The sequence below is a fragment of the Lithobates pipiens genome, unplaced genomic scaffold, assembly GCF_037356315.1.
Source record: "Lithobates pipiens isolate NorthernLeopardFrog02 unplaced genomic scaffold, aLitPip1_a1.2 Scaffold_13, whole genome shotgun sequence".
In the NCBI taxonomy this organism is placed as follows: domain Eukaryota; kingdom Metazoa; phylum Chordata; class Amphibia; order Anura; family Ranidae; genus Lithobates; species Lithobates pipiens.
The window spans coordinates 294,538-322,045 of record NW_027507718.1 but is presented as its reverse complement, the minus strand read 5'-3'; the positions used below and the strand labels follow the sequence as shown (position 1 = coordinate 322,045).

The 27,508-nt window shown below is 47.5% G+C and overlaps 1 protein-coding gene across 2 annotated transcripts in view; it reads right to left on the bottom strand.

The window, feature by feature from the left end:
- Positions 1 to 17,642: 17,642 nt before the first annotated feature.
- The window catches only part of LOC143973896 (NACHT, LRR and PYD domains-containing protein 3-like), a 72,666-nt gene continuing 62,800 nt past the window's right edge, over positions 17,643 to 27,508 (bottom strand). Inside the window, exon 8 of one of the 2 annotated variants that reach the window (XM_077474774.1) lies at positions 17,643 to 18,124. In XM_077474774.1, coding sequence (XP_077330900.1) covers positions 17,905 to 18,124 — 220 coding nt within the window. In that variant the 3' untranslated portion in view covers positions 17,643 to 17,904. The remainder of the gene's footprint in view (positions 18,125 to 27,508) is intronic. The other variant, XM_077474775.1, reaches the window with a different exon arrangement.

The window sequence follows — 27,508 nt, the reverse complement described above, 5'->3', positions numbered from 1 at the left end:
ACAGAGAAATGAGAAATGATCAAACAATGGTAGAGATCTCCCCCTCAGCGCTCACAGTATAATATCTACAAAGCTGCTACTATAATAGGAAAACAATACATCAGAAAATGTCTCCAAATATAAATATATAAAACACTAATAGAGCTTATAAAATCCAAGAGTCCTCAGACTTGATGCTCCGTGTAGATTTGATAAAATAGGAAGTAAAATGTAAGAAAAGAGATGAAAGGTGATCCTCTCCAGAAGATAAGAATTAGAGGTGAGTTATAATTCATGGATCCAGACGATTGACCATCTCCGTGACACTTGTATGACCATCCCCCAAAGGAAGGTCACTGACCAGATATTAGGGGATATACGGCGTATCTCTGGGTGTGGCTCTGTGAATCTTCCTCCAATAGGAAGGTGTGTGGATGTCAGGTGGTTATAATCAGCAATCACTGAATCTTCCCATCTATATGTCGCTCGTTATAAGCGGAGAAAAGAGGTTCTCATAACGTAATCCAATTCATCAATAAGGTGTGTTTATCCCGTAGCTCCTCCTAGATGTTCACTTACTATAACAACAGATGATAAAATCATGAATAGAATTATAATGAAGCCCCTCCCCCTGATATACCTCTATATACCTCTATATACCTTTATATACCTCTATACCACTACAGCGGTGATCCCGGGTGAGGCCAACTGGAGAGCCGGCAGGGTGATTCTGTGGTGTGGGTCATTACATGGTCACACCTGACACGTTTCCTCATTGCTGTCATCAGAGGGCGTGGCCACACAACGCACCTCCCAACCTTTTATACCCATAGACGGACATTAACCCCGCCATGTGTTCATGTTGCTGTTGAGCGTCTCTCACCTCCCATCCAGCTGCACTCTCCAGCTATCATGTATTCTCATAAGGGCTGCACTGCATTCTACAATCAATATGAGCATTTCAACAATTCAAAAATCCAAGCACACCTCCTATATCCAACCAGGGATATCATTATACATTATATATTCAACACAATCTACATCACATTTGTCACCATCTAATAAATCGCCCGCAGATCGGGATCTTGCTTGACTGCACTGTGTATGGCAGAAGAAACAACGGCTTAACAGCCAAGGTGACAATGCAAATCGCAATGTAAACGACCCTCCCCAATTTGTGCTTCATTTATAACATATTAATATCACAATAAAAAAATACTGGTAAATTGTGCAAATCAATCGTTTAATATAAGTGGTCATATTCCATACTAAATTGGATGCATGAAGATCACATATGCCACTGAGGCTAGGTCTTCACCACTGCAACCCCAAAGTTGCGTGACTTTGCCGCAACTTTACCGCAATTTTTGCTGCAATTTTTAATGCAACTTGACCAAAATTGCCCCCATCAAAATTGCCCCATCAAAATGGTCCCATCATATTTCTCCATCAAAATCCCCCCATCAAAACTACCCCATCCTATTGCCCCATTAAAATTTACCCATTATACAGCACCATCCTTTTGCCCCCATCAAAACTGCCCCTTCAAAACTGCACCATCATATTGCCCCATTAAAACTGCACCATCATATTGGCCCCCATAAAGTTGCCCCATTAAAACCACCCCATCCTATTGCCCCCATCAAATTTGCCCCATTATACTACCACCATCAGAACTGCCCCATCCTATTGCCCCATCAAAATTGCCCCATTATACTGCCACCATCATTACTGCCCCATCAAATTGCCCCCATCAAAACGGCCCCCATCAAAATGACCCCATGAAAATTTCTCCATCAAACTGCCAACATCAAAATTGCCCCATCACAATTGCCCATCATATTGCCACCATTAAAATTGCCCCATCAAAACTGCCCCATCAAATTGTACCATCTTATTGCCCTTATCAAATTGCATCATAAAAACTGCCCCCATCAAAATTGCCCCATCAAAATTTTCCCATCAAAACTACCCCATCCTATTGCCCCATTATGATGCCACCATCAAAGCTGTCCTATCAAAATTACCCCCAACAAAACTGCCCAATCCTATTGCCCCATCAAAACTGCCCCATTACAATTTCTTCATTATACTGCCACAATCAAAATTGCCCCATTAATTGCCCCATCAAAACTGCCTCATCAAAACAGCACCCATCAAAATTGCCCCATCATATTGCAATATCAAACTTGCCCCATCAAAACTGCCCCATCAAATTTGCCCCTTCAAAATTGCCCCATCAAAATTGAGCCATCATTTTGCCCCCATCAAAACTGCCCCGTCCTATTGCCCCATAAAATGTTGCCATCTTATTGCCCCCATCAAAATTGCCCCATTATACTGTCACAATCAAAATTTCTCCATCAAAACTGCCCCATCAAGTTGCCCCATCAAAATTTTCCCCTCGAAACTACCTCATCCTATTGTGCCCATCAAAATTGTCCCATTATACTTCCACCATCAAAACTGCCCCATCATATTGGCCCCATCAAAACTGCCCCATCTTATTGCCCCATCATATTTCCCCATCAAAATCGCCGCATCAAAACTGCCCCATCAAAACTACCTCCATCAAAACTGCTGCATCAAAACTGCCCCCTTTAAAATTTCCCCATCAAAACTGCCCCATCAAAATTACCCCCATCGAAACTGCCCCATCCCAATTGCCCCATTATACTACCACAATCAAAATTGCCCCATCAAAACTCATCAAAATTGCCCTATCTAAATTGCCCCCATCAAAACTACCACCATCAAAATTGCCTCATCAAAACTATCCCATCCTATTGCCCCATGTTATTTGCCCCATCAAAATTTCCCCATTATACTGCCACAATAAAAATTGCCCCATTACACTGCCCCACTAAACTGCCCCATCTTATTGCACCATCATATTTCCCCATCAAAATTGTCCCATCAAAATTGCCCCATCAAAACCTTAACGGAAAGGACAGCCAGACAATAAGTATTTCTAGACAGGGGTCAGGTCAGCCATGGCAGCCCTGTAACAGCACAGAGCCTTTTACTTTATATGTCCAGCCCCTCCCCCTCCCCAGTATGTGTGAGCATTTCCCCACCTCCATGGGACTACAAACTCCAGCATAGTAGTCTGTGCTCTTATTTCTCTGTGGCTCCCTAGCGCCCCCCACACAGTGTGACTGAGAAGGATGACTGCACATACACAGCCACTGCCTGAGTCTGTGCCCTCCCTTCTTATCAGAGGCAGGGGGCAACTGTTAGATACCATGGGGCCTCCTACAGCCTACCTGATGGGGTCCATGACCCCACCCCTGGGCCCATCCCTGACCCGGCCCTAACCTCATAAAAGAGTTGAGCTGTCTTCCAGTGATATTTATCATCCTTGTGATACGTTGGGCAGTGACATATCCTATGGAGAAAGCTGGGAGCAGCCAGGGAAATGCAGAACTGATAGTGGAAGTGATGAGATCTTCATGGCCTCAGTTGTCACAGAGGAGAGGGAGAAACTGACGTTCCTCCTTCTCTGTGTGCTGCCAATCCCACCAGATGGAATGGGAGAGACTGGGAGAACGGGGGAGGGGAGAGCGGGGGAGGGGAGAACGGGGGAGGGGAGAACGGGGGAGGGGAGAGCGGGGGAGGGGAGAACGGGGGAGGGGAGAACGGGGGAGGGGAGAGCGGGGGAGGGGAGAACGGGGGAGGGGAGAACGGGGGAGGGGAGTACGGGGAGGGGAGAACGGGGGAGGGGAGAACGGAGGAGAGGAGAATGGGGGAGGGGAGGACGGGGGAGGGGAGAACGGGGGGGGGGCTGAACGCAGCAGGGATCATGTTTGCTGTGGAAAACGCTTCATGGCCACAGCATATAGTATCCACCTTCGGCTGATTTACAAAATAAGGGGAAGTGGTTGGGGATGGTAAAAAGACACGCGTGACATTTTTACCACCCTCCCAAACACAAGTGTGAGGGCACATTCACACAGGGCACCGGCACCCATGTCTCATGCAGAGGCCTTTACCAGCACAGTGCTGTGTACATCATCATGCCGATCTTCCATTTCTATCAGGACATGCCCCCTCCAGACATATTGGGGCGCAGTCTCTGTGTCCATGCAGCCATGTGTCCCAAAATAAATGAACGGGACACTGACATGGGGACACACACAACACTGCGCTGGTAAAAGTCTGTGCATGGCAGATGGATGTCTGTGCCCTGTGTGAATGAGCCCTAAATGAGTGCCAAGGATGCATTTCACCGCCCATCATCATCACCATGAGAATTACACACACAGTACAGGTCATGTGACTTAAAGTGAGACCTGTAGGAAAGGATGGACAGAGGGGCTGCATGACTAGGGGGAGGACCAAGGGGTCAGCTATCGGTCAGCTAGGTCAGTGTTGGGACAAGGAAGGGAGCTCTTACCTGATTGGTGGTCAAAGGAAGAGGGGGCTGGGTCCAGTGGAGGGAGTCAGGTGGACGGGGAGTTTGACGCAGCATTCCAGGGATTAGGAGGACAAGACAGCTTCAAGACAGCCAGCTTCCATCTGCAGGTAGAAAAGAAAGGGGGATGAGTGATCTAGAGGCCTTGTTAGATCAGGGTAGGGCCAAACGGGGCCCTCAGTGGCTGCAGCAGCAGCTGTCTGGAGTTCTTGGGGGGTCGGGGGCTTCCACTGCATCTCACCAGGCCAAAAATAGGCTAGGAAGAGGAGCCCCCGGATTGTTGGAGCCCATCCCCAGTTAGGAGCCCCTTGCGCAGGGACCCTCCAGGGCTTACTGCCGGGCGCCTGCTCTCTGCCTTGGCGGGGTCTCTGGGAGGAATCCGAGCCCCCAGAGCCCTTCCTATCCCCCTCGTGCTAGCCGGAGCTTGCGGCCGCCTCCCCCTCCTCCCCCGCTGAGGAAACGCAGCGGGGCGCCACCGCCCCTTGGCTGCTTCGGAAGGGCATGCTGTGCATGAGGGGAGAAGACACACTGGGGGGTGCCCCAATCCTCCTCTGCCAGTCACCGCCTCAGATCTGCATCTGTATCTGTCCCCCCGGTGGAGACAGCGTGGCAAGCATCGGCGTATATGATGCTGATTTTATTTTTTTGGGCTGATGTTAGGCCGATTTTTTTTTTCCTATCCCCCTCCATCTCATAAAATCTAACAGACACCTTTCCCACTGGGACGTTTTTCAGGCGCTTTTGGGCTAAAAATAGCGCCTGTAAAGTGCCTGCAAAACGGCTCCCCTGCAGTCTGTGTGAAAGACCGAGCGCTTTCATACTGAGGCGATGCGCTGGCAGGATGTTAAAAAAGTCCTGCAAGCAGCACGTTTGGAGTGGTGTATACCGCTCCTCCACCACTCCTGCCCATGGCTATTAATGGGTACCACTGCCGAAGCGCATGCAATGTGATTTGGCAGCGGTGCTTCTCGGGCGCATTTAACCTCTTCCTCGGCCGCTAGCTGGGTTAAATGCACCCCACTAGCAGCCAAATAGCACCACTAGAATGATGGTAAAGCGCCGCTAAAACTAGCAGCGTTGTACCATCATCATCTGCCCGCTCCAGTGTGAAAGCCGCCTTCATAAGTGATACAGAAAATTTCTTACATTTAAACATTTATTAAACAAAACAAACCTCCAATCAGTTTACTTGTATGTATGATTTAGATTAAAAAACAAACAAAAAAAAAACACTATATATTAAATAAAAACAGGTAGTCAAAACTTTTGGACAAAAAAAATGGGCTAACTTTACTGTTTTATTTTATTTTTTTTAAAATCATTAGTGTATTTTTTCCCCCAAAAAATTGCATTTGAAAGACCTCTGCGCAAATGCTGTGTGACATAAAATATTACAACAACCGCTATTTTATTCCCTAGGATCTCTGCTAAAAAAATATATATAATTTTTGGGGGGTCTAAGTGATTTTCTGGCAGAAAATACAGGATTTTTACTTGTAAGCAACAAATGTCAGAAAATATTTAGTCTTTAAATGGTTAAACTGAGAACTCTACACACTGAGATGAGTTCATTCATTCAAGTGTAAACATTGTATCTCTTTGCTCTTTTCTTGGCAGACTGCCCAGAGAGGAGGAAAGTCTCTTCTATGAAGACAGAAGTGGTTTGTAAGTCCTGCTGTAGTTCTAAATCTGCCTTTTTATCAGCAAAATCGGCCGATGCCAATTAATTAAAAAACGTCAAATATTGGCCGATATATCGGTCAACCTCTAATCTGGATGCCATTGGTGAAGCGTACAGGGTTTATGGTGGGATTGCTTGGCTGCGCTATGACAAGCAGTTCCATCAGCGCAAGGCCTTGCGGCCTAGCTTGCGCTGGGATCATAAAGACATTGGGTTTTGGATGAAGCTCATGGTGCAGGCGAGGGTTCCGGGTCAGCCCTTTTTCAGAGGGGCCAGCGGTTCAGGTACCGCTGGACAGTCAGCCTTTTCTAAGAGAGGCATTTGTTGGCAGTTTAATGAGAGGTCATGCCATTTTGGCGTGGCCTGTCATTTCCGTCACGAGTGCTCTGGTTGCGGGGGCTCACACAGCTATGCCAAATGTTTCAAAAAAGGAAAAAAACAGCCAGGTGAGTCTGCTTCGAAAAGAGAGGACTCCATTAAGCCTTCCCGCAATGGTGCCATATCTAGATAGGTATCAGCGGAGGGGGCGGCAAGTTTTTTTAGTGGAGGGTTTTGCACATGGTTTTCGGATTCCAAGTTCGGGGCCAGTTGCCACGCCCCCTCGGCTAAAAAAATCCAAAATCAACTAGGCAATTTCCCCAGGTTGTCTTTGATAAGTTGGCGAAAGAGGTGGAGCTTGGGAGGATGGCTGGACCATTTGATCATCCTCCCATTCTGTCTTTACATGTGTCCCCGTTAGGGGTGGTGCCCAAAAGAGAACCCAACAAAATTTGGTTAATGCATCATTTGTCGTATCCAAAGGGGGCTTCGTTGAATGATGCTATTGATCCGGAGTTGTCTTCGGTGTTTTACACCTCCTTTGATGCCGCAGTCGGTTGGGTGCAGTGTTATGGACAGGGTTCGCTGTTGGCAAAGATGGATATTGAATCCACCTTATGCTTGCTGCCGGTACACCCGGAGAGCCAGCACTTGCTGGGTTGTTGTTGAGAAGGGCAGTTTTTTCTTGACCGTTGTCTCCCGATGGGCTGCTGTATTTTGAGGTATTTAGCACCTTTGTGGAATGGGTGGTCCGGGAGGAGACGCGGCTGATGATTTCCTTTGCATTGGCCCTCCCGATTCCTTGGTCTGTTCAGTATTGTTGCACACACTGGAAGCTATTGCGACGCGGTTCGGGATTCCGTTGGCGCCTGGGAAAACAGAGGGTCCAGCTATGGCCATACAGTTTTTGGGCATTGTCATTGATACACGGCGCATGGAATGTCGCTTACCAATGGACAAGCTGGAGGATCTGTGGGAGAGGGTGGTCGAAGAAAGTCAGGCTTAGGCAATTGCAGTCCTTGTTGGGAAAACGCAATTTTGCCTGCCGCATCATGCCTATGGGTCACATTTTAAGCCATCGCCTTAGTGGTGCCACTCCGGGAACTCTCTTGCCTCACCACATAATCAGGCTTTCGCGTGAGTTGAAGGATGATTTGAGGGTGTGGGGTGTGTTTTTGGCCTCTTTTATAATGGTAGGTCTTTATGGATGGCCCCAGTGGTGGCGACTTCTGACATAGACCTTTACACTGACGTGGTGGGCAGTTCAGGGTTTGGGCATTTTGTCAGAGGGCGTGGTGTGCGGTGGCATGGCCTGAGGCTTGGCGTGAAGCGGGGTTCTTGTGTAATTTGGTTTTACTGGAACTCTTCTCAATTCTAGTGGCTGTGGAAATTTGGGACCCCAAAATTTCAGAATCGGTGCGTTTGTTTTCATTGTGATAACATGGGGGTGGTAGAGGTGGTGTCTAGTTTGTCCGCTTCTTCGCGGCCAGTGGTGCGCTTTGCTGCGTCATCTGGTCTTGCATTGTTTAAGCTTGAATTTCTTTGTACAAACTGTTCATGTTCTGGGTGTTCTAAATTCCATTGCTAATTCCTTGTCTCGTTTCCATTGGGAGAGGTTCCGGAAGTTGGCCCCGGAGGCAGAGCAACAGGGGGTTCCTTGTCCCGAGCGGCTGTGGAGTCTGGCATTGGAGTAGCGGAAGGGTTGTTGCATCGAACGCTGAGCGAGAACACCTGGGCTGCATACTCATCTGTTTGGGGTGAGTGGTCCAATTTGGTAAGGTCGGTTGGGGGTGTGTTTCTACACTGGACCAACTGTCTTTGCTGTTGTATTTCATTGGGACAGGATTCACCCAGGGAATATCAGTTTCAAAAATGAACAGGAATTTGGCGGCATTGGCGTTTTTTTTCGGATGCACGGCCTTGTCGACATGACAAAGGACTTTAGGGTGAGGCAGGCTATGAAGGCTTTCAGGCGTGGGCGGGTGCTGCTGGATACTAGATGCCCGGTCTCGTTTGAGTTACTGCAGGATTTGGTGGAGAGGTTGCCTGAGGTTTGTACCTCTGCTTATGAGGTGAGTTTGTTCACGGTGGCTTTCGCTTTGGCTTTTTTTGGGGCATTGCGCATTGGGGAGCTGGTGAGCAAAAACAAGCGGGGTGTGGGGGATCTCCAACTATCAGATGTTACTGTGTCCGGTGATTGCATCTGGCTTCATATTGGGAGGTCTAAAACGGATGAGTTGGGTAAAGGGGTTTCAGTGTGTTTGTTTCGGGTGCTGCCAGAAGCGGTTTGCCCCGTTTCTGCAGTCCTACAGTACCTTAGGGTGAGGGGTTCGGGGGTGGGTTCCTTTTTGCTGCACAAGGACGGTTTGTCTTTGCCGCATTTTCAGTTTTTGATGGTTTTCCGCCGTTGTCTAGCTATGGCGGGTAGAGACGTTTCCCAGTTTAATACTCATTCTTTCCGGGTGGCGGCGGCTACCAAGGCGGCCAGACGGGGTTTGGAGGCACGGGTGGTGAGATGCATAGGAGTGGGAGTTGGATTGTTTTAAGATTTATGTTCACCCTTATCTACTGTGATATGTTTTAATGGGTGTTGTCGGTTTCATGTTCTTTTATCTTCTTTTTAAGATCTTGGGGGATTCATATTTTTTCTGGGGGTAGAAGCTGTGCTCAAATGGTTGGGAGTGCGGGGCATGATTTGGGGCCAGGTCCTTCCAGAATTTCATTATTATTCCCGAGTTGACAAGCCCCGGGATGTTTTAGTACTGCAGGCAGGAGGTAATGATCTGGGTGTCCGGGCCGCTAGGGACCTGGCGAGGGCAAATTTGACATTTTGCACTTACTGCTTGAGTTCCCCGTCTTCATCATTGTGTGGTCGGAAATTGTGGCTAGAAAGGTGTGGCGTTTTACTCGCTCAGTTGGCCGCTGGAACAAAATGAGGATTAAGTTGAATAGAGCAGTTGGGAGGTTTGTGGCTCGGCTTGGGGGCATAGTGGTGAGATGGTGGTGTTCACTTGAATGCAGTGGGCATTGACTTCTGGTCCCTGGGCCTTCAGAAAGGGGTGGTGAGGGCCTTGTGGGTGTGGAGGGATTTGCATGAATGAGAGTTCAATCAAGCTCATGTGGTGGTTCAAGGGGTCTTTGGGGGGTCAGTGAGGGATTACGTTGTTACAGGATTAGTGGGGCCCATCTAAGGTGTATGGCGCTTACACTTGGTTAGCGGTGGTTCTCCCAGGAGCTGGGTCCCCTGGGGGAAGGTAATATGGAAGTATGGGTGACGTCAGAGAGTCCTCGAGCCGGTCGGGGCATAGACATAGATCATTAGAGTTAAAATTGTGCCTTAAAGACACCCAAAGACCTCTTGTTATCGGTATTGTTTTACATGTTTTAAGTAATGTTATTTTATTCTTTGGTTAATAAAACATGGCTGCTGTGGCCATTTAAAATCCATGTCACGCAGTTTGTGTCTTTAATTTAATGGTAAGTCCCAAGGTTGACAGATCCTATAGTCAAGCACCTGTACTGTGTGACTATCATGATAATCATTGAAATATATAGCAGCCAAATGTGATTAACATGATCAATGAAGATGATCAGATTTAGCTGTGTATAATTCAGTCATAGGCAACAAGCCATGGCGTGGGTGAAGGGGACGGAGTCTTGACTGTACCTTTTGGAGAGAAAAATAATCCTCTGAAGTCCTGATGGTTCCCACTTCAGTTCCCTCACTCAGTGGAAACATTGCGCTGTGCTCTTACTTTCTGTGTTCAATTCTGTGATACAATTTAATTATAATTCTTGTAATTATTGATGATGATTAAGGCCGCGTACACACGGGCGGATTGTCTGGCCAACTAAGTTCGTCAGACAATCCGACAGTGCATGAAAATTTGCATGAACGGACTTGACCACACACGATGAGCAGACAGTCCGCTGAAAGCGTGCGCGATGACGTGTACAGCAGGTACGACGGGACTAGAAAAACGACGTCCTATACACTGCAATGCAACCTTCGGCCGTGTAAATCCTTTCTGAGCATGCGCCATACTTAGTCCGTCCAACTTGCCTACACACGAGCGGACTGTCCACTGAAACCAAGTTTGGACGGACAAAACCAAGTTTGAACGGACTGTCTTACGGAAATTCCGTAAGACTTTGTCCGTCAGATTGTCCGCTGAAAAAGTCAGCTGAAGCCCACACACGAGCGGATTGTCCGCTGAAACACTGTTCAGCGGACTAAGTTGGGCAGACAATCTGCCCGTGTGTACGCGGCCTTAGAATTAAAAATCATTGAAATGTACTGTTATTTTGATCCTTCTCTCCAGGCATGGGAGACGGGGCAGGTTCTATGCAGGGAAGTGGATTCCATTGTTGAGCGGATGAAGATGATAACTCCTTCCCTGAACGACGCTCGGAGGTCGGACTTGTGATGGATGTAAGTGAAAATGGGGGGTGTTAGGAAACGGGTGATTCTATAACCCACAGCAGAGGGGAGAAATGTGGTCACCTGACTTACAGACTAAATAGAAGGGGTACCGATTGGAAAAAAAAATGATGGACACCAAAATAAAAATAAGAAGTTTCACATTGGTGGGGAGATGTGTGATCGAGGGAGACAATCTATCACTGGAAGCTCCAACAAAGCCGTAACCATAACCGTGTCATTGCTTGGCAATGATCGACCAACATAGCTGTGAGGAAGGTGATAGGGAGAAAGGTAAAGAAGGGGCGGGGCTTTCTTACACATGGCAATAGGGAGATGGGTAAAGGAGGGGTTGAGCTATCTTACACATGGGCAAAAGGAGACGGCTAAAGGAGGGGCAGGGATAGGGAAATGGCTAAAAGAGGTGTGGGGTTATCTTACACATGGGGGATAAGGAGATGGGTAAAGGAGAGGTGGGGATATCTTGCACATGGGGATAATATATTTTATACTGTCTGGTCGGATGCCTTTACAGCTATTCATTGGATGGAATCCTCCAAGGTATAGGATATCCTGGCATAGAGCAGACTTCAGTCCTGGGAGATCTCCTGCCACCAATCAGATTCAAATGCTCCTTTTCCCCCTCCACCAGGCTGTAGAGAGAGTCCTGAGTCTGCTGGAGAGGAATGGCCAGCGTCCCATCATCGTGGACTGTGTGGAGGAGGAGTCTCTTCCAATGAGAGATCACCATTTCCTCTCCTGATATAGAGAATATTGTCCTTCCTCCCTGGAACACCTCCTCCCTCCGCCTCCCTGGAACTCCCCCGCCCTGGAACTCCCCCGCCCTGGAACTCCCCCGCCCTGGAACTCCCCCGCCCTGGAACTCCCCCTCCCTGGAACTCCCCCTCCCTGGAACTCCCCCTCCCTGGAACTCCCCCTCCCTCTGCCTCGCTGGAACTCCCCCTCCATCTGCCTTCCTGGGACTCCCCCTCCCTCTGCCTTCCTGGGACTCCCCCTCCCTCTGCCTCCCTGGAACTCCCCCTCCCTCTGCCTCCCTGGAACTCCCCCTCCCTCTGCCTCCCTGGAACTCCCCCCTCCCTCTGCCTCCCTGGGACTCCCCCTCCCTCTGCCTCCCTGGGACTCCCCCTCCCTCTGCCTCCCTGGGACTCCCCCTCCCTCTGCCTCCCTGGGACTCCCCCTCCCTCTGCCTCCCTGGAACTCCCCCTCCCTCTGCCTCCCTGGGACTCCCCCTCCCTCTGCCTCCCTGGGACTCCCCCTCCCTCTGCCTCCCTGGGACTCCCCCTCCCTCTGCCTCCCTGGGACTCCCCCTCCCTCTGCCTCCCTGGAACTCCCCCTCCCTCTGCCTCCCTGGAACTCCCCCTCCCTCTGCCTTCCTGGAACTCCCCCTCCCTCTGCCTTCCTGGAACTCCCCCTCCCTCTGCCTTCCTGGAACTCCCCCTCCCTCTGCCTCCCTGGAACTCCCCCTCCCTCTGCCTCCCTGGAACTCCCCCTCCCTCTGCCTCCCTGGAACTCCCCCTCCCTCTGCCTCCCTGGAACTCCCCCTCCCTCTGCCTTCCTGGAACGCCTCCTCTGTGCTCCTCAGGCATGCTCCGTATCAGCAGGCTGATTGTTGCTTCCATCCGGTCTCAGGAGAGCCGCCTGATGATAAACAGTGAGGTGGAAGAGCATGGAAGGACAATAGAGTGTCAGGGAATGGTGTGGGAGTGAAGTCATCAGAGGTTGGAGAACCTCCCGTATTGTCATCTCCCATTAGTTCTGGAGGTGGCACTGAAATTCGCACAGACAAAACTCAGCGACGCCGGACATGATACATGGCGGGCGGGAGAGAACTGACCTCCCCGGTGCCCAAATGGTGCAACTACATGAAATCTGAGAGTTTGGTGGTGGACATAGAGGTCATGTGACAGCTGTGGACATCACACAGGAGATCATACGTGTATATTGGGATGCTGCAGATGGGGTTATAGGGAGGAGTCATGTCCCTGAACACGTCAGCTGGGTGTGGTACCACCATATTGGGGGCCCAATTTATATCCAGCCAATCAGTACACAAGGAGCCTCACCCAGTGTCATCACATCTCACAGTGATTTGTGGATGGACAAAGATGGAGGCTGGCCTTCCATCCTGGGCCCTCCAATGAAATCAGAGTTCAGATTTACATTACTGCTGTTGGGTTTGACTTTCACATTATTAATGTGCTTTGCTGTCCCATATTTCCATGGCTAAATTTCCTATGCAGATGCATATTTTCTCTATGTATAACAAGGACAGGCAGTGGCATTGCTGAGGAATAGTGAAGATAAGAGGACCTGTCCATGGATAGATTGCAAGAAGATGGCCTGGATCTGCACTGGGGCCCCTCTCCTGTCCACCAATGACTAGATCCCAGTGTTCTGATAGGAACCCATCTGGGTAATATTGATCCAGCTGACACCATAGATACCCCATTTGTGATATGTCCTCTTTCAGTGTCTCATTAGCAGCAGGTGGAATCATTGGCCCTAGGTGGGCCCCTGGCTGGTGTGCTGTATCTCTCCAGGTGCCTCAGCTGTTCTGATGACCCTTCCATTACCATTGGATTCTCTCTGTCAAGGAAAACAAAATCTGTATTTATTTCTTCTTCTTTGAGGGGGCCCAATAATTTATAGACTGTTGGGTTATACTGCCGCCCCAATAGAACACTGGCAAACAAAAACTGTGGCCCAGTATAGCCCCTCCTACTCCCACTCCCAGTGTGCCTTAGTTTTGTGGGAGTATACAGGAGGCGGGTTGCCATCCTCCCTGCACAAGGAGACCCCACCTCACCCATTACCATCCTCTCCTGAGAAAACCTTGCCGGATTCCATCCTCCCCGCCCAAGAACCCACCTCACCTGTCACCGTCCTTCTTGCCTGAGACCACACCTCACCCAATACCGTCCCCCACCCAAGAAGACCCCCACCTCACCTAATACCATCCGCTTCACCTGAGGAGACCCCATCTCACCCAATACTAACCCTTCCACCTGAGGCGACCCCAACTCACCCGATACTGTCCTCCCTGCATGAGGACACCCCACCTCAGCCAATACCATCCCCTCCACCTGAGGAGACCCCGCCTCACCTAATACCATCCCCTCCACCTTGTGTATGATATCTTGCAATCTCTTATTCCAACTGTCCACAGCACAGACATCTCTTCCCTATTCCTACCTATAGCATTGGCTGCAGCTCTGACAACTCATATTTCCATAGAAGGGGAAGGTGCTGCACCAGAGACCTCAAGAGATTCCTGCTTCTCCTGCCTGTACCTATCTTCTTACTACCCATAGCAAGGTGTGATTGGACTGGGCTGTAATTTCTTCACCCACCAGTAGGTGTCCTCAATGCTCCACCTGTATTCTGTGCATCCAATTTGGGACTTATATATAGGAAACATGCATACATTTTATGGTACAAATGTTATGTAATATATACAGTATATGGTAGGAACATATTATGTGGTAAATATAGAGAGGCAGGGAGAAGAGAGTGCAAGGAAAGGACAGAATGCAGAGAGGGCAAAGAGGGGTGAGAGAGAGGGGGAAGGGAGAGAAGAGAGGGGGGATGGGAAATGGGGAAGACAGATGAAAAGAGAAGTGAGAGGGGAAAGGGGAGGAGAGAGAGGGAAGGGAGATGTAAGAGGAGGAAGGTAGAGATGAGATAGGGGGAAGAAGTAAGAGGGTGAAGGCAGTGGAGAGAGGGGGAGGGAGAGGTGAGAGGAACATATTATGTGGTAAATATAGAGAGGCAGGGAGAAGAGAGTGCAAGGAAAGGACAGAATGCAGAGAGGGCAAAGAGGGGTGAGAGAGAGGGGGGGAAGGTAAAGGAGGGAGGGGGGAAGTTAGAGGAGAGAGGAGGAAAGGAGAGGAGAGAGGGGGGGAAGGTAAAGGAGAGAGGGGGGAAGGGAAATGGAGAAGTGAGAGGGGAAAGGGGAGGAGAGAGAGGGAAGGGAGATGTAAGAGGAGGAAGGTAGAGGTGAGAGAGGGGGAAGAGGTAAGAGGGTGAAGGCAGAGTAGAGAGGGGGGAGGGAGAGGTGGAAGGGGGAGAGGAGAGGGGGAAGGGAGAGGTGGAAGGGGGAGAGGAGAGGTGAGAGGAGGAAGGGAGAGGGGAGAGGTGAGAAGGCAGAGGGGGAAGGGAGTGGTGAGTGGGGGAAGGGAGTGGTGAGTGGGGGAAGGGAGAGGTGAGAGGGTATCAGTTGTGGAGAACAAGCTGAGAAGTTGGTAATAATCACAGCATCGCAGAATAATGTTAATAAAATATACACAACTTTATTGATGAGTAAAAACCCTCAATGGGGTAAATCTATAGAGAATAACACCTTCCAATAACCAGGTAATAATATTGGTATCCAAATAATCAATCGGGATAATTGCGTCCCTTTGGGTAATGATCCATGACATGAAATCCTCCGGGAATAATACATGATCCTCATATACAATATATCAGACATGAAATGTAATCAGAACAATCGGTGGATAAATCCATTTAGATGATATAATAAAAATTGAAGCAAGTTGTCAGTGAAAGGCGAAGCGGCTGAACGGACTCGGCACAATGAAATCTTAGTAGCCGTGTTGGCAGAGAGTCATGCAGAGCAGAGATGGGGGAGTTGGCAGAAGTAAAGATGAACTTCTAGAAATGGGATGACTTGGCTAAGCTTGTCATTCAGGGGGATAAAGTTCTGGTTGTGGAAGAAAAACTCTGATATAAGGCAGCAGAGAGCCGGCTATGAGATCTCCGTCTCTCCTTGGGATTGCTGATGGATCGGGTTCTGTTCTTATACAAGATAATGTCAGCAACATGGAGAAAGACATTGCAGAGAGACACTGGGAGCCGGGAATGCCGTATATGTTAGATAGAGCCGCATCACCTTATTACATCCAAGGAGAGGAGAGAGGAGAGGGAGAGGGAGAGGGGAGAGGGAGAGGGGAGAGGGAGAGGGGAGAGGGAGAGGGAGAGGGAGAGGGAGAGGGAGAGGAGAGAGTGCAGGGAGAGGAGAGGAGAGGAGAGAGTGCAGGGAGAGGAGAGGAGAGTAGTATGGAGGACAGAGAGTAGTATGGAGGATGTGAAAGGTGAAAAAAAACAGCGCTGTCTATAAATAAATAAATATCAGTGAACAGAAAAAAATAATAAATGGAAAAGAAAAGATTTCTGCTGCAACTTAATGTGAGATACACACAATAGAATACTAATCAAAAAAGAAGCTGCAATGAAAAACCATAAAGATACGTGATATACATTCATATGACAAATAATATTATAAATTATACTGAATTAATTCACTACTAACGTGCCAAAAATAAATACATTTTTCACATGTAGTAAGCTATATAGAAAATCATAAATTTAAGTAAAGTGAAATGACAATAGTGAAAGCCAAGTGCACATAGTCCACAAATATATGGAAAATCCACAATTAAATTGTAGAAGCAGGAGGATACGGAGACAAAACTTCAGTCCTGTTAGGTGACACTGCACACAACACCCTCAAGCCGTGAGAAAGGTGCATCAAAGAGAAAATCCTCCACCAATAGATCCACTGAGGCTTACCAGCTGACCAGATCTCTTTTTAAGGAGAACAAATCATGCCTGAAACTCATCCCCCAGCCAGGATCTTTATGCAATCACTGGTAGCTCAAATTCGTGTGCCTCCTCCTTTATATGTCTCTCATCTCAGCCACATTGATGGATGTTATTAGGACAGAACAAACAGAAAAGGTCCCATAGGCTGATGAATTTCAGGCACAATTTTATATCCTTAAAGCGGGGTTCCACCGCCGGTTTTTTATTTTCCCGCAATAATGTTTGAAATTAAGTATTCTAAATATTTTACTTCTAAGTGCTGTCCGAGTCTCTTCCAAGTGTTTTTCTTTGTTCAAAACTGCTTAGGAAAATGTCTCCAGGCGTTTTCCATTTTGCCTGTGGGCATGTGAAGCCCACAGGCATTGTCTTCCGGGGCACAGTCCTCCTAAACTCCCATCATGCACCGCCCCTATGAGCTGCGATCTTGCGCATGTGCAGATCAATCCGCTCGAGCGCTGACAACCACTCAGGTCGCGCGAGATCTCGAGCCTGGGCGCCGTACAGACTCCTGAGAAATAAAAACAACGATCCCAGGAGCCCCTGCGGCCAACAGGAAGAAGTGACCTGCCATTGAAGCCCCGCCCATTTCCGCAGCGGCTCCGCCCCTTTCCGGAATCTCCAGAGGCAGAAAATTTGAAATAAGAAGAAAACAGAAGAAGACAGCAGAAAGGTAAGGGGGTTACCTAGCAATTAGGGAAGGGGGGATCACATACTGTAGACCTAGGACTGTTAATTAGGGTGGACCTCCGCTTTAAAAAGAGATCTGGTCAGCTGGTAAGCCTCAGTGGATCTATTGGTGGAGGATTTTCTCTTTGATGCACCTTTCTCACAGTTTGAGGGTGTATCACCTAACAGGACTGAAGTTTTATCTCCGTATCCTCCTGCTTCTACAATTTAATTGTGGATTTCCCATATATTTGTGGACTATGTGCACTTGGTTTTCACTATTGTCATTTCACTTTACTTAAATTTATGATTTTCTATATAGCTTACTACATGTGGAAAATGTATGTATTTTTGGCACGTTAGTAGTGAATTAATTCAGTATAATTTATAACATTATTTGTCATATGAATGTATATCACGTATCTTTATGGTTTTTCATTGCAGCTTCTTTTTTGATTAGTATGGAGGGGGAGAGGAGGGCGGAGAGGAGTATGCAGGGCGGAGAGGAGGATGGAGAGGAGTATGGAGGACGGAGAGGAGTATGAAGAGGAGTATGGAGAGTAGTATAGAGGACAGAAGATGGAGAGTAGTATGGGGGATGGAGAGTAGTATGGAGGATGGAGAGGAGTGGGGAGGGTGGAGAAGAGGATGGAGAGGAGTAGGACAGCAGTAAGAGGAAGATGCGATCTCTTTCTCTATATTAGTGATTGCTCCAGTCAGCTTTTATTAATGAGAAACTTTAGCAAATGTATTTTTCCCGCCATGAATGAGTCCTAATAATGAGTCGGATCCTCATCACCATCATAGTAAGTATTGATAATATTGGAAAGTGCGGAATCCCACAGAGGGGAGAAGAGGGAATTCACAATGGGAGGCGACCATTATATCCATGAAGAGTAGAAGACTTTCCTTTAGAGGGTTGCAGAGAAGTCCGAGGTGTCGGTGAGGAGATCCTCTATACATGGAAGAGGTCCAGCAGACCCAACACCGGGACACAATCACCAGACAAATCTCTGGCCGTCTACAGGAGATAATTGTACAATTACACAGAGATATTACATTGTATACATTCCATGAAATGTGTCATCAATACATATATACAGTGGTGTGAAAAAGTGTTTGCCCCCTTCCTCATTTTCCTGTTCCTTTACATGTTTGTCACACTTGTTTCAGAACATCAAACCAATTTAAACAATAGTCAAGGACAACACAATTAAACACAAAATGCAATTTGTAAATGAAGGTGTTTATTATTAAAGGTGAAAAAAAAAATCCAAACCATCATGGCCCTGTGTGAAAAAGTGATTGCCCCCCTTGTTAAAACATACTATAACTGTGGTTGTCCACACCTGAGTTCAATTTCTCTAGCCACACCCAGGCCTGATTATTGCCACACCTGTTCACAATCAAGGCATCACTTAAATAGGAGCTGCTTGACACAGTAAGGTCCACCAGAAGATCCTTAAAAGCTACACATCATGCCGAGACCCAAAGAAATTCAGGAACAATTGAGAAAGAAAGTAATTGAGATCTATCAGTCTGGAAAGGGTTATAAAGCCATTTCCAAAGCTTTGGGAATCCAGCGAACCACAGTGAGAGCCATTATCCACAAATGGCGAAGACATGGAACAGTGGTGAACCTTCCCAGGAGTGGCCGGCCGCCCAAAATTACCCCAAGAGCGCAGCGACGACTCATCCAAGAGGTCACAAAAGACCCCACAACAACGTCCAAGGAACTTCAGGCCTCACTTGCCTCCACCATCAGGAAAAGACTGGGCAAAAATGGCCTGCATGGCAGAGTTCCAAGGAGAAAACCACTGCTGAGCAAAAAGAACATCAAAGCTCATCTCAATTTCTCCACAACACATCTTGATGATCCCCAAGACTTTTGGGACAACATTCTGTGGACCGATGAGACAAAAGTGGAACTCTTTGGAAGGTGTGTGTCCAAGTATATCTGGCGTAGAAGGAACACTGCATTTCATAAAAAGAACATTATACCAACAGTAAAATATGGTGGTGGTAGTGTGATGGTCTGGGGCTGTTTTGCTGCTTCAGGACCTGGAAGACTTGCTGTGATAAAAGGAACTATGAATTCTGCTGTCTACCAAGAGATCCTGAAGGAGAATGTCCGACCATCTGTTCGTGTACTCAAGCTGAAACGAACTTGGGTTCTGCAGCAGGACAATGATCCTAAACACACCAGCAAGTCCACCACCGAATGGCTGAAGAAAAACAAAATGAAGACTTTGGAGTGGCCTAGCCAAAGTCCTGACCTGAATCCTATTGAGATGTTCTGGTATGACCTTAAAAAGGCCGTTCATGCTCGAAATCCCTCTAATGTAACTGAATTAGGACAATTCTGCAAAGATGAGTGGGCCAAAATTCCCCCAGGACGCTGTAAAAGCCTCATTGCACGTTATCGCAAACGCTTGGTTGCAGTTGTTGCTGCTAAGGGTGGCCCAACCAGTTATTAGGTTTAGGGGCAATCACTTTTTCACACAGGGCCATGATGGTTTGGAGTTTTTTTCACCTTTAATAATAAACACCTTCATTTACAAATTGCATTTTGTGTTTACTTGTGTTGTCCTTGACTATTGTTTAAATTGGTTTGATGTTCCGAAACACTTAAGTGTGACAAACATGCAAAGGAACAGGAAATGAGGAAGGGGGCAAACACTTTTTCACACCACTGTATATGTGAATGTGATGTGAATATCATTCCATGTTACACAGGGACTCGTCATATCAGTAATTTGGCTACTTTCCATCCACAGAAGAATTGGGATCATGTGACCTGAGGAAGATCTGCAGATCCCAATATCAGCAGCAGAGCCGACTGAGGAGACGATTGTATTCAGAATATTGAAGGTCGGCCCCATTCCCATCCCTGGAACAGCCAGGACGGGTTTTATTATTTTCTGTTAGGAAGTGATCCAGATTTATAGAGAGGAGAAGCGGGATCCAGGAACTGGACTTATCAGCACTAGAGATGGGCCAACAGTTCTATCCGAGCAAAAGTTCCCCCCGAACATCACCTGCTCACCCGTTCGCCAAACTAGCTTGGCGGGATGTTCGCCTGCTGAGCGCCCCACAATGCACTATGCCCTTCGCACTGCATTCTAGAGGACCTAATTGGATGAAGCCAGCGGTCAGGTGCAAGGCTTTGCCAATCAGCACTGTCAGGGCCCTGATTGGACAAAGTGATGATGACTTTCTCCAATCAGGGCTCAGTGCTCATAGTCCCACCCCCACTATAAATGATTCCTTCTCATAGGAAGCCTTTGCAGTGGCGATAGATAGAGCCGGACTCAGTTTACTGCTAGTGAGTTAGTGTGCTAATTTATTGTGACTCCGAGTGTAGAGTGTGAGTACAGTGTAGTGTGTGTGTATACTGTTAGTATAGTGTGTGAGTATAGTATAGTGTCAGTGTAGAGTGTGAGTGGATTATTAGTATAGTGTAGTGTCAGTGTAGAGTGTGAGTATAGTGTAGTGTCAGTATAGTGTAGTATACTGTTAGTATAGTGTGTGAGTATAGTGTTGTGTAGTGAAGTGTTTAACACCACATAACATTTAGTGCTGTATATCCTTCTTCTTGGTTGCTGCATGTTTTTTTTTTTCCTGTCCCCTTTTTTGTCAGCTGTAGTTTTTCTGACTGTGACGTTGATGTTCCCTTTTTTATTTTATTTTTTATAGTTTTTACATTTCTGTCAGCGGAAGTCCTCAATTTAAAGTGCACCAAACACCACTTCTCATTGAATAAAGTGCATCCAATCACACATTTCCCAGTTTATAATAAGTTTGGGTAATAATTCCCCATCATGTCTGGGAGGACAACAAGGAGAGGCAGACGTTCCCCATGGCACTGTGAGGGGTCCAGCAGCGTATGTGACCACAGGCAAAGGTGGACGTGGTCAGTCCTCAGGCAGGACATCATTTCCTCTGTATAGTGATGGTGCCCGTGCTATCCAGCCACAGCATGCAGAGGAGGTGGTGAAATGGCTTACTAAACCCTCCTCATCCTCTGTCATCCTCCTCATTATCATCATCCTCCGTCACCCTAGCAGAGACTAGTGCACAGTCCCCTGCAGCTGCCAGAGCAGCTTATTCTGCCTCCTTGTCCACATCTATTCCTGCCCTAGCCCCAGCATCAGGCATGGAGGAGTCAGCAGAGTTATTTGAACACAGCGTCAGCCACTTGCTCCTTGATGATGCACAGCCATTACTGGATTCAGATGTTGGTTCTGAGGTTGAGGAAGGCAGGAACATGAGCCTACAGAGAGGGGAGAACACTGGTACACAAATTGGCAGTCATGTTCCCCCAGCTGCAGCGTATTGCCAAGTTGTCTCCGGTGGTAATGAGGATGGAGGAGATGATGATGATGAGGTCACTGATGTGACTTGGGTGCCGGATAGAGCAAAGGAGGAAAGTGAGGGTGGAGCACAACCCTAACAAGGCAGCCATCATGGAAGAGTAGAGAGCAGCCGCCCTATTCCATCACATTGTGGAGCTGTTATCCCCTGGCCCACTTCCCACAGCTCAGATGTCTGGACGTTTTTTTAGCAGCCGATCGCACTGTTCCAATTTGCAAACTTTGCCTCAAGCACATTGAGCGTGGCAAAAACTCCAACCATTTGGGTACCACATGCTTAACAAAGGAATTTACCCTCCCACCTAAAATCCACATAAAAGGGGCACAAATCTGCCCCTCCTCCTCACCTCAGTCTGTCCGCACATCTGCCAGCAGCACACCACCAGATGCAGAGTAGTAAGGCTTGCTCAAAGTGGTGAAACAAATTTGTTATTTCCATCCAAAGTCTGCCAAAGAGACACCAGAATGTATCCAACAATCCTCTAATCTTGTTCCCAGTGCACTGCATTGTGACCTCATCATACAGACTGGCCCCAAGCCATTATTTATAAAAGAAAGCTTGCAGGAAAAAAATATTTAAATTACATTTTCTTTATTTATAAAGTAGTACAGTTTTGCTGCAGCAGGTTCTATACATGGTACAGATGTGCCACTTTACAGGCAGAGTAAAGACACCCCCGGCACTATATTTAAAGGAATTTTTCATTTTTTTTTTTTTTTTGAAAAATGTTTATTCGGTTTTACAAACAAACAAAGATCACATTAAATAACCAGATTGTTTGACAGAAACAAAAAAAAAAAAAAATCTACACAATAAAGCAGCTGACAATACCCGTACACCAGTTCAACATGTTAACAGAGTAACCCTTGGAAGACATACAGTTATAGAAAGTGAGACAGATGATAGAAAATAGTCAAAATAAAACAAATATCAGCACAGTAGAAAGTTGAAGTCCTCAAGGAGGCTTGAAGATAGCCGGGTCTCCGCTTGAAAGTAATTTAAGTCTACCCAAAGAATCTGTTAGGTCGTGTCGGAGGTACCATTCCGTGTAGCGAAACGGTTGCATGGCCCCCTGAAGATCTGAGTGGGACAGCGTGGTTTCCATGTAATTGCGCCACCTCGCAAAAAAGTGGCGGGTGGGTTTAGGATTTCTGGTAATGGTGTCCAGTCTCTCCATGTAGAAAAGCGATTCAATGGCCTTTTGAACCATTGATAGTGAAGGTGGTGTCTTGGAGATCCATGTTTGCATTATGGTTCTGCGGGCAACAAGGAGGCTCAGTTGGGCCCATTTTGAAACTGGGGTCCAACTCTGATCCCCCGGCGGAGCAGTTTGAGGAATATAACCAAATAGGCATAGTGTAATCTCTCTCGGAATCCGTTGGTGAGAGACAGAGCTAATATAGTCAGTAACATCAGTCCAGTAGGTATCAATGGTAGGACAGACCCAAAGACGATGCAACAACGTTGGGTGAGGCTCAGAACACCAAGGACAAATTTTCAAATTGCCATTATCCTTATCTATGTATACAGGATAGTACGCTCTGTGAAGCAGCTTAAATTGCGTCTCACGCCATGTTTCAGAAAGGGTAAGTTTCCGTACCCGTCTGTATCCCTCCAATAATTTATCTGGAATATCTTCGTCTTGCAGAAGGGTCGCCCACTGCCGGAATGGAGTGAGATGATATTTGTCAGCCTGATGTTGAATGAGGTGAGAGTAAAGATTGGTGATCGAGTAGTCTCCAGAGGCCACCGCCGTATCGATGAAAGACTTCTGAAAGGGGTCCGTTTGCGGACCGCAAAGGGAGCCCAAGTAGTCAATCAGCTGATAATAGTAAAAAAGATGGGTCGGTGGAAGCGAAAATTCCCGAGATAGGACTGCAAATGATTTAAACTTGCGAGAACCAGTGTTAAAGACAGCTTTGGTAGATGTAAGACCCTTTATTCTCCACTGCTCAAAGATAACATGTAGCGTGGACGGTAAAAACATGGGATTCCCCTGAATAGGAAGATAACTTGACACGGATGTTGGCAATCCCAGTAGTTTGCGGATCTCCCTCCAGGCAACAACAGTATCCCTAATCAGCAGGTTAGATTTCAGATGAGACGGTAAAGCCTGTATTTTGGAGTGAAGAATTGCTGCCAATGAATATGGTGCCGTCATAGCCTCTTCCAGTCTAACATTGCAGTACCTAGAGTTGCCTGACAACCAATCTAGACCCTGACGTAGGAGGCATGCAAGGTTATAAAAGCGAAGGTTAGGTACCCCTGCCCCGCCATCAGTCTTCGGGAGGCACAGTTTGCGGAGAGCTATACGTGCTCTTTTACGAGACCACAAAAAGGCCGACAGTGCCTTGTAAATTTTCTGGACATCAGTGTGTTTCAGCAGAAGGGGTATAGTTTGCATGGGGTATAGCAGTCTAGCAAATGATATCATTTTAAACAAATGGCATCTCCCGAAGAGTGATATAGGCAAAGCTGTCCATAGATCTAATTCCTGCACTATTTTGGAAATAAGTGGAGGGTAATTCAACCCGTATAACGACGTCGGTTCCCGTCCAATGTGTATACCGAGATATGTGATGTGATGTTTGGCTATAGTGAACGGGGAGTAATGTATCCATTTATGGGACATCCTGGGGTTCAGGGGTAATATTTCACTCTTGTCAAAATTAACTCGAAACCCCGAGCATTCCCGAAAGGTGGCAAGGGTTTTTTGCAGCTTGTCAAAATCCGAAGTGGGATCAGTGGTGAACAACAGGACATCGTCCGCAAAAAGAGCGGATCGCAGTGTGTGCTGACCTATCGGTAGACCACTGATCCCAGCCTCCGAGTTGAGCCAGCGAGAGAGAGGTTCAATCGCCAAGTTAAACAGTAGTGGTGACAGTGGGCACCCCTGTCTGGTTCCCTTGGATAGAGGTATGAAGTCAGACATGGAATCTGGGGTAACCAACCGTGCTGTGGGGGACAAATACATCAGGCGTAAAAATTGCAGGACGGGGCCCCGAAAGCCAAATTGCTCTAGCACCCTGAACAGCCAAGGTAGACTCACGTTATCGAATGCTTTTTCCGCGTCTAGAGAGATTATGGCTACGTCTTGTGTGGGGTGACTTTTGGCATAGTGAAGGGCTAGAAGGACTTTGCGAATGTTAAGGGTAGCAGAACGTCCAGACACAAATCCTGATTGGGCCGAGTGGAGCAGCGAAGGGAGAAATTTGGCTAGTCTAGCGGCAATTATTTTAGATAAAATTTTCACGTCTACATTTATAAGTGAAATTGGCCGATAGGAGCCAGGCATAGTGGGATCCTTGCCTTTTTTGGAGATCAGTTTTATGTGAGCATGCGAACCCGTGGGCAAATAAGGACCTCCCTGCCACATGCCCGCATAAACAGTCTGGAGGGTATCCGGCAAGTATTCCACTGTAGATTTGTAAAATTCCACCGAATAGCCATCCGGACCAGGCGCCTTGCCCGCGGACATGATCGATATAGTGCGTTTGACCTCTTCGAGAGTAATGGGGGCATTGAGTTCAGTAAGGTGGTCATCCTGTATGGTCGGTAGATTAACGGAGGACAAAAAAGCGTCGGCCATATCTATATTAGTTAAGTCAGCTTTGTATAAATTAGAGTAGTAGTTGGTAAGAATGGCATTAATTCTATCCGCGTCTGATGTAACTGAGCCGTCTAAATCTCGCATAGAATGGATGCGAGTGGTTTTCCTGGGTCCCGCGCATAATTTCGCAAGGAGTTTGCCTGATTTGTTCCCGTATCTATGAAAGTATAGTTTGGAGTATGCCAGTTGAGACAACTCCTGTTGCTCAGCCCAAAGGTCAAATTCCCTTTTGGCTTGGGTCCAGTCCTGAATGTGCTTCGGCGTGCGGTGTGTGAGCAGGCGCTCATGAGCTGCTTTAAGCACTCTACTAGAGGCCTCATACTGGCGTCGATTGTGTTTTTTCAGTTGCGCAGTGTATGATAATATTCTGCCTCTCATGAAAGCTTTACCCGTGTCCCAAAAAAGATTAGGATCCGAGACGTGCGCGCTATTCGTGGTCGAGTAGTCAGTCCATGCAGTCCTAAGCATGTCTTGAAAGTCCGGGCTGTCAGCCAAATAGGAGGGAAACCTCCATAACTTCGGCCCTCGAAGGGTACCTGTGAGTGATAACTGCACTACTACCGGACTGTGATCCGATATCCTGGCATCTAGAATTTCTGAATCTCTAATGAATGGCGTCAATGCGGGTGATGCAAAGAAATAATCAATGCGTGAGAAAGACTGGTGCGGAGGAGAGAAAAAGGTATATTCTTGGCTCGTAGGGTGTTGTAAGCGCCATATATCAGTGAAGCTTATGGAAGACAGGGCTTGGGCTAATGGAGTAGGTTTGGGTGCAGTAGAAGTCAGTGCAGTCCCACTACCGGTGCCAGTCTTAGAACGGTCAGTTATGACGGACATCACCGAGTTGAAGTCTCCTCCAACCAGATGCTGTGAGTCAGGGAAGGCTAAAATCCATTGAATGACATCCTGGTAGAATGGCGAACTCGGAGAGTTAGGTGCGTAAATATTCGTGATGGCCATGGGGGTTGAGTCAATGATCAACTGTACTGTCACCTTACGACCCTCATTGTCAGCTTTAACAGATACTATTTCGTGCGGGAGACGTTTATGTATTAGGATGGCTACACCAGCCTTACGTCCAGTGGCAGGCGAGCCATAAACCTCACCCACCCATAATTTACGTAGCCGTTGTAAATCCTCTACCGTGAGGTGAGTCTCCTGCAGTAAAGCTATGTCCGCTCGGAGGCGTTTCAGGTGCCTCAGTACAGCCATGCGCTTACACGGAGATCTAAGCCCCTTGACATTCCACGAGATAACTTTCACGTCACATCCACCAGTGATTGATGGGACAGGAAAGATAGCCGGGTAGAAATACTAGTGGTTAGTGCAAGGACAGTCTTGCTGTGCTCAAGAGTCCCCGCGTTCGTATGTCTCAATATACAATCAACAGGCCTCAAAGGTCTAGAAACTAAAACAGGTGTCAGCATCTGGTGTACAACTACAAAAACTAGGTATCTATGCATCGATAAGGAACACAATGTGTGTGGTAACATCCCAACATATATGAACTTTCCTTTTTTCCACATGAGTCACAACTTTCAGACTCGGCTACCAGCCCCGTCCCGTCCCTCCCCAGATGGCAGTAAAGGGGCCAAAAAGGGAGACAGTGGAACTCAGAGAGAATGAATCGGATTTAAGGGTGATAAAAAGAGAAAACAAAAGATAAACAGGGTAGCGAGTGTACCCAGTACCCCACAGGGACACAAGACTGAGTGAATTGAGAGGAGAAGCAAAACCCTAGGGAGGGCAAATATACCAGCAATGAAACCCCAATTTCGCAGGGTAGGGGTAGAGGGTGAGGGAGCCGAGGTGAAAACTGCGATCCCCATTTACATAAAACGTACAACTTTTTAGCAAACAGTAGTGACAGTAAAAAGTGGCAATCAACAAGGCAACCTGTGGTGTATGCAGCCTCTGCTTGTCCAAGCAGAGCGGAAACAGAAAAAACTAGAAGCAGAAGAAAAAGTGCAAGTCCAAAATCAAAGGCGGGCTGAAGTCATGAAGCCGTCATTGGGGCACTAGGCGTTCAGACGGCATCCCTTCGTATGCATAGGCTAGTTCCACGACTTTTTAAAAGGGTCGAAGAGAAAGAGGGGGGGGAGCTCAATTGAACATAGAGTCTCACCATAAGGTCCTCCCATATTCGGCGAAACGAAGAACTTGTCAGCGGTTTCCGGAACGATCGTCCTTGGGTGTGACCCTTATGCGCTTGTGTGGAGGGTTAATGGTACTGCGGTGAGACTTAGGAGATGCAGTCGACCTGTTCCCTAAGTTTGGAGAAGATGCGTCTGACACGTTCGATTGATCCATGGCAGAGCCCAACGATTCAACGTACCGTTCGGCTGCTCCCGGCGTAGTAAAGGTGAGCTGCTCTCCTTCGTTGCTTTGGAGGCGTAGCGTGGCTGGATACGCCAAAGAGAA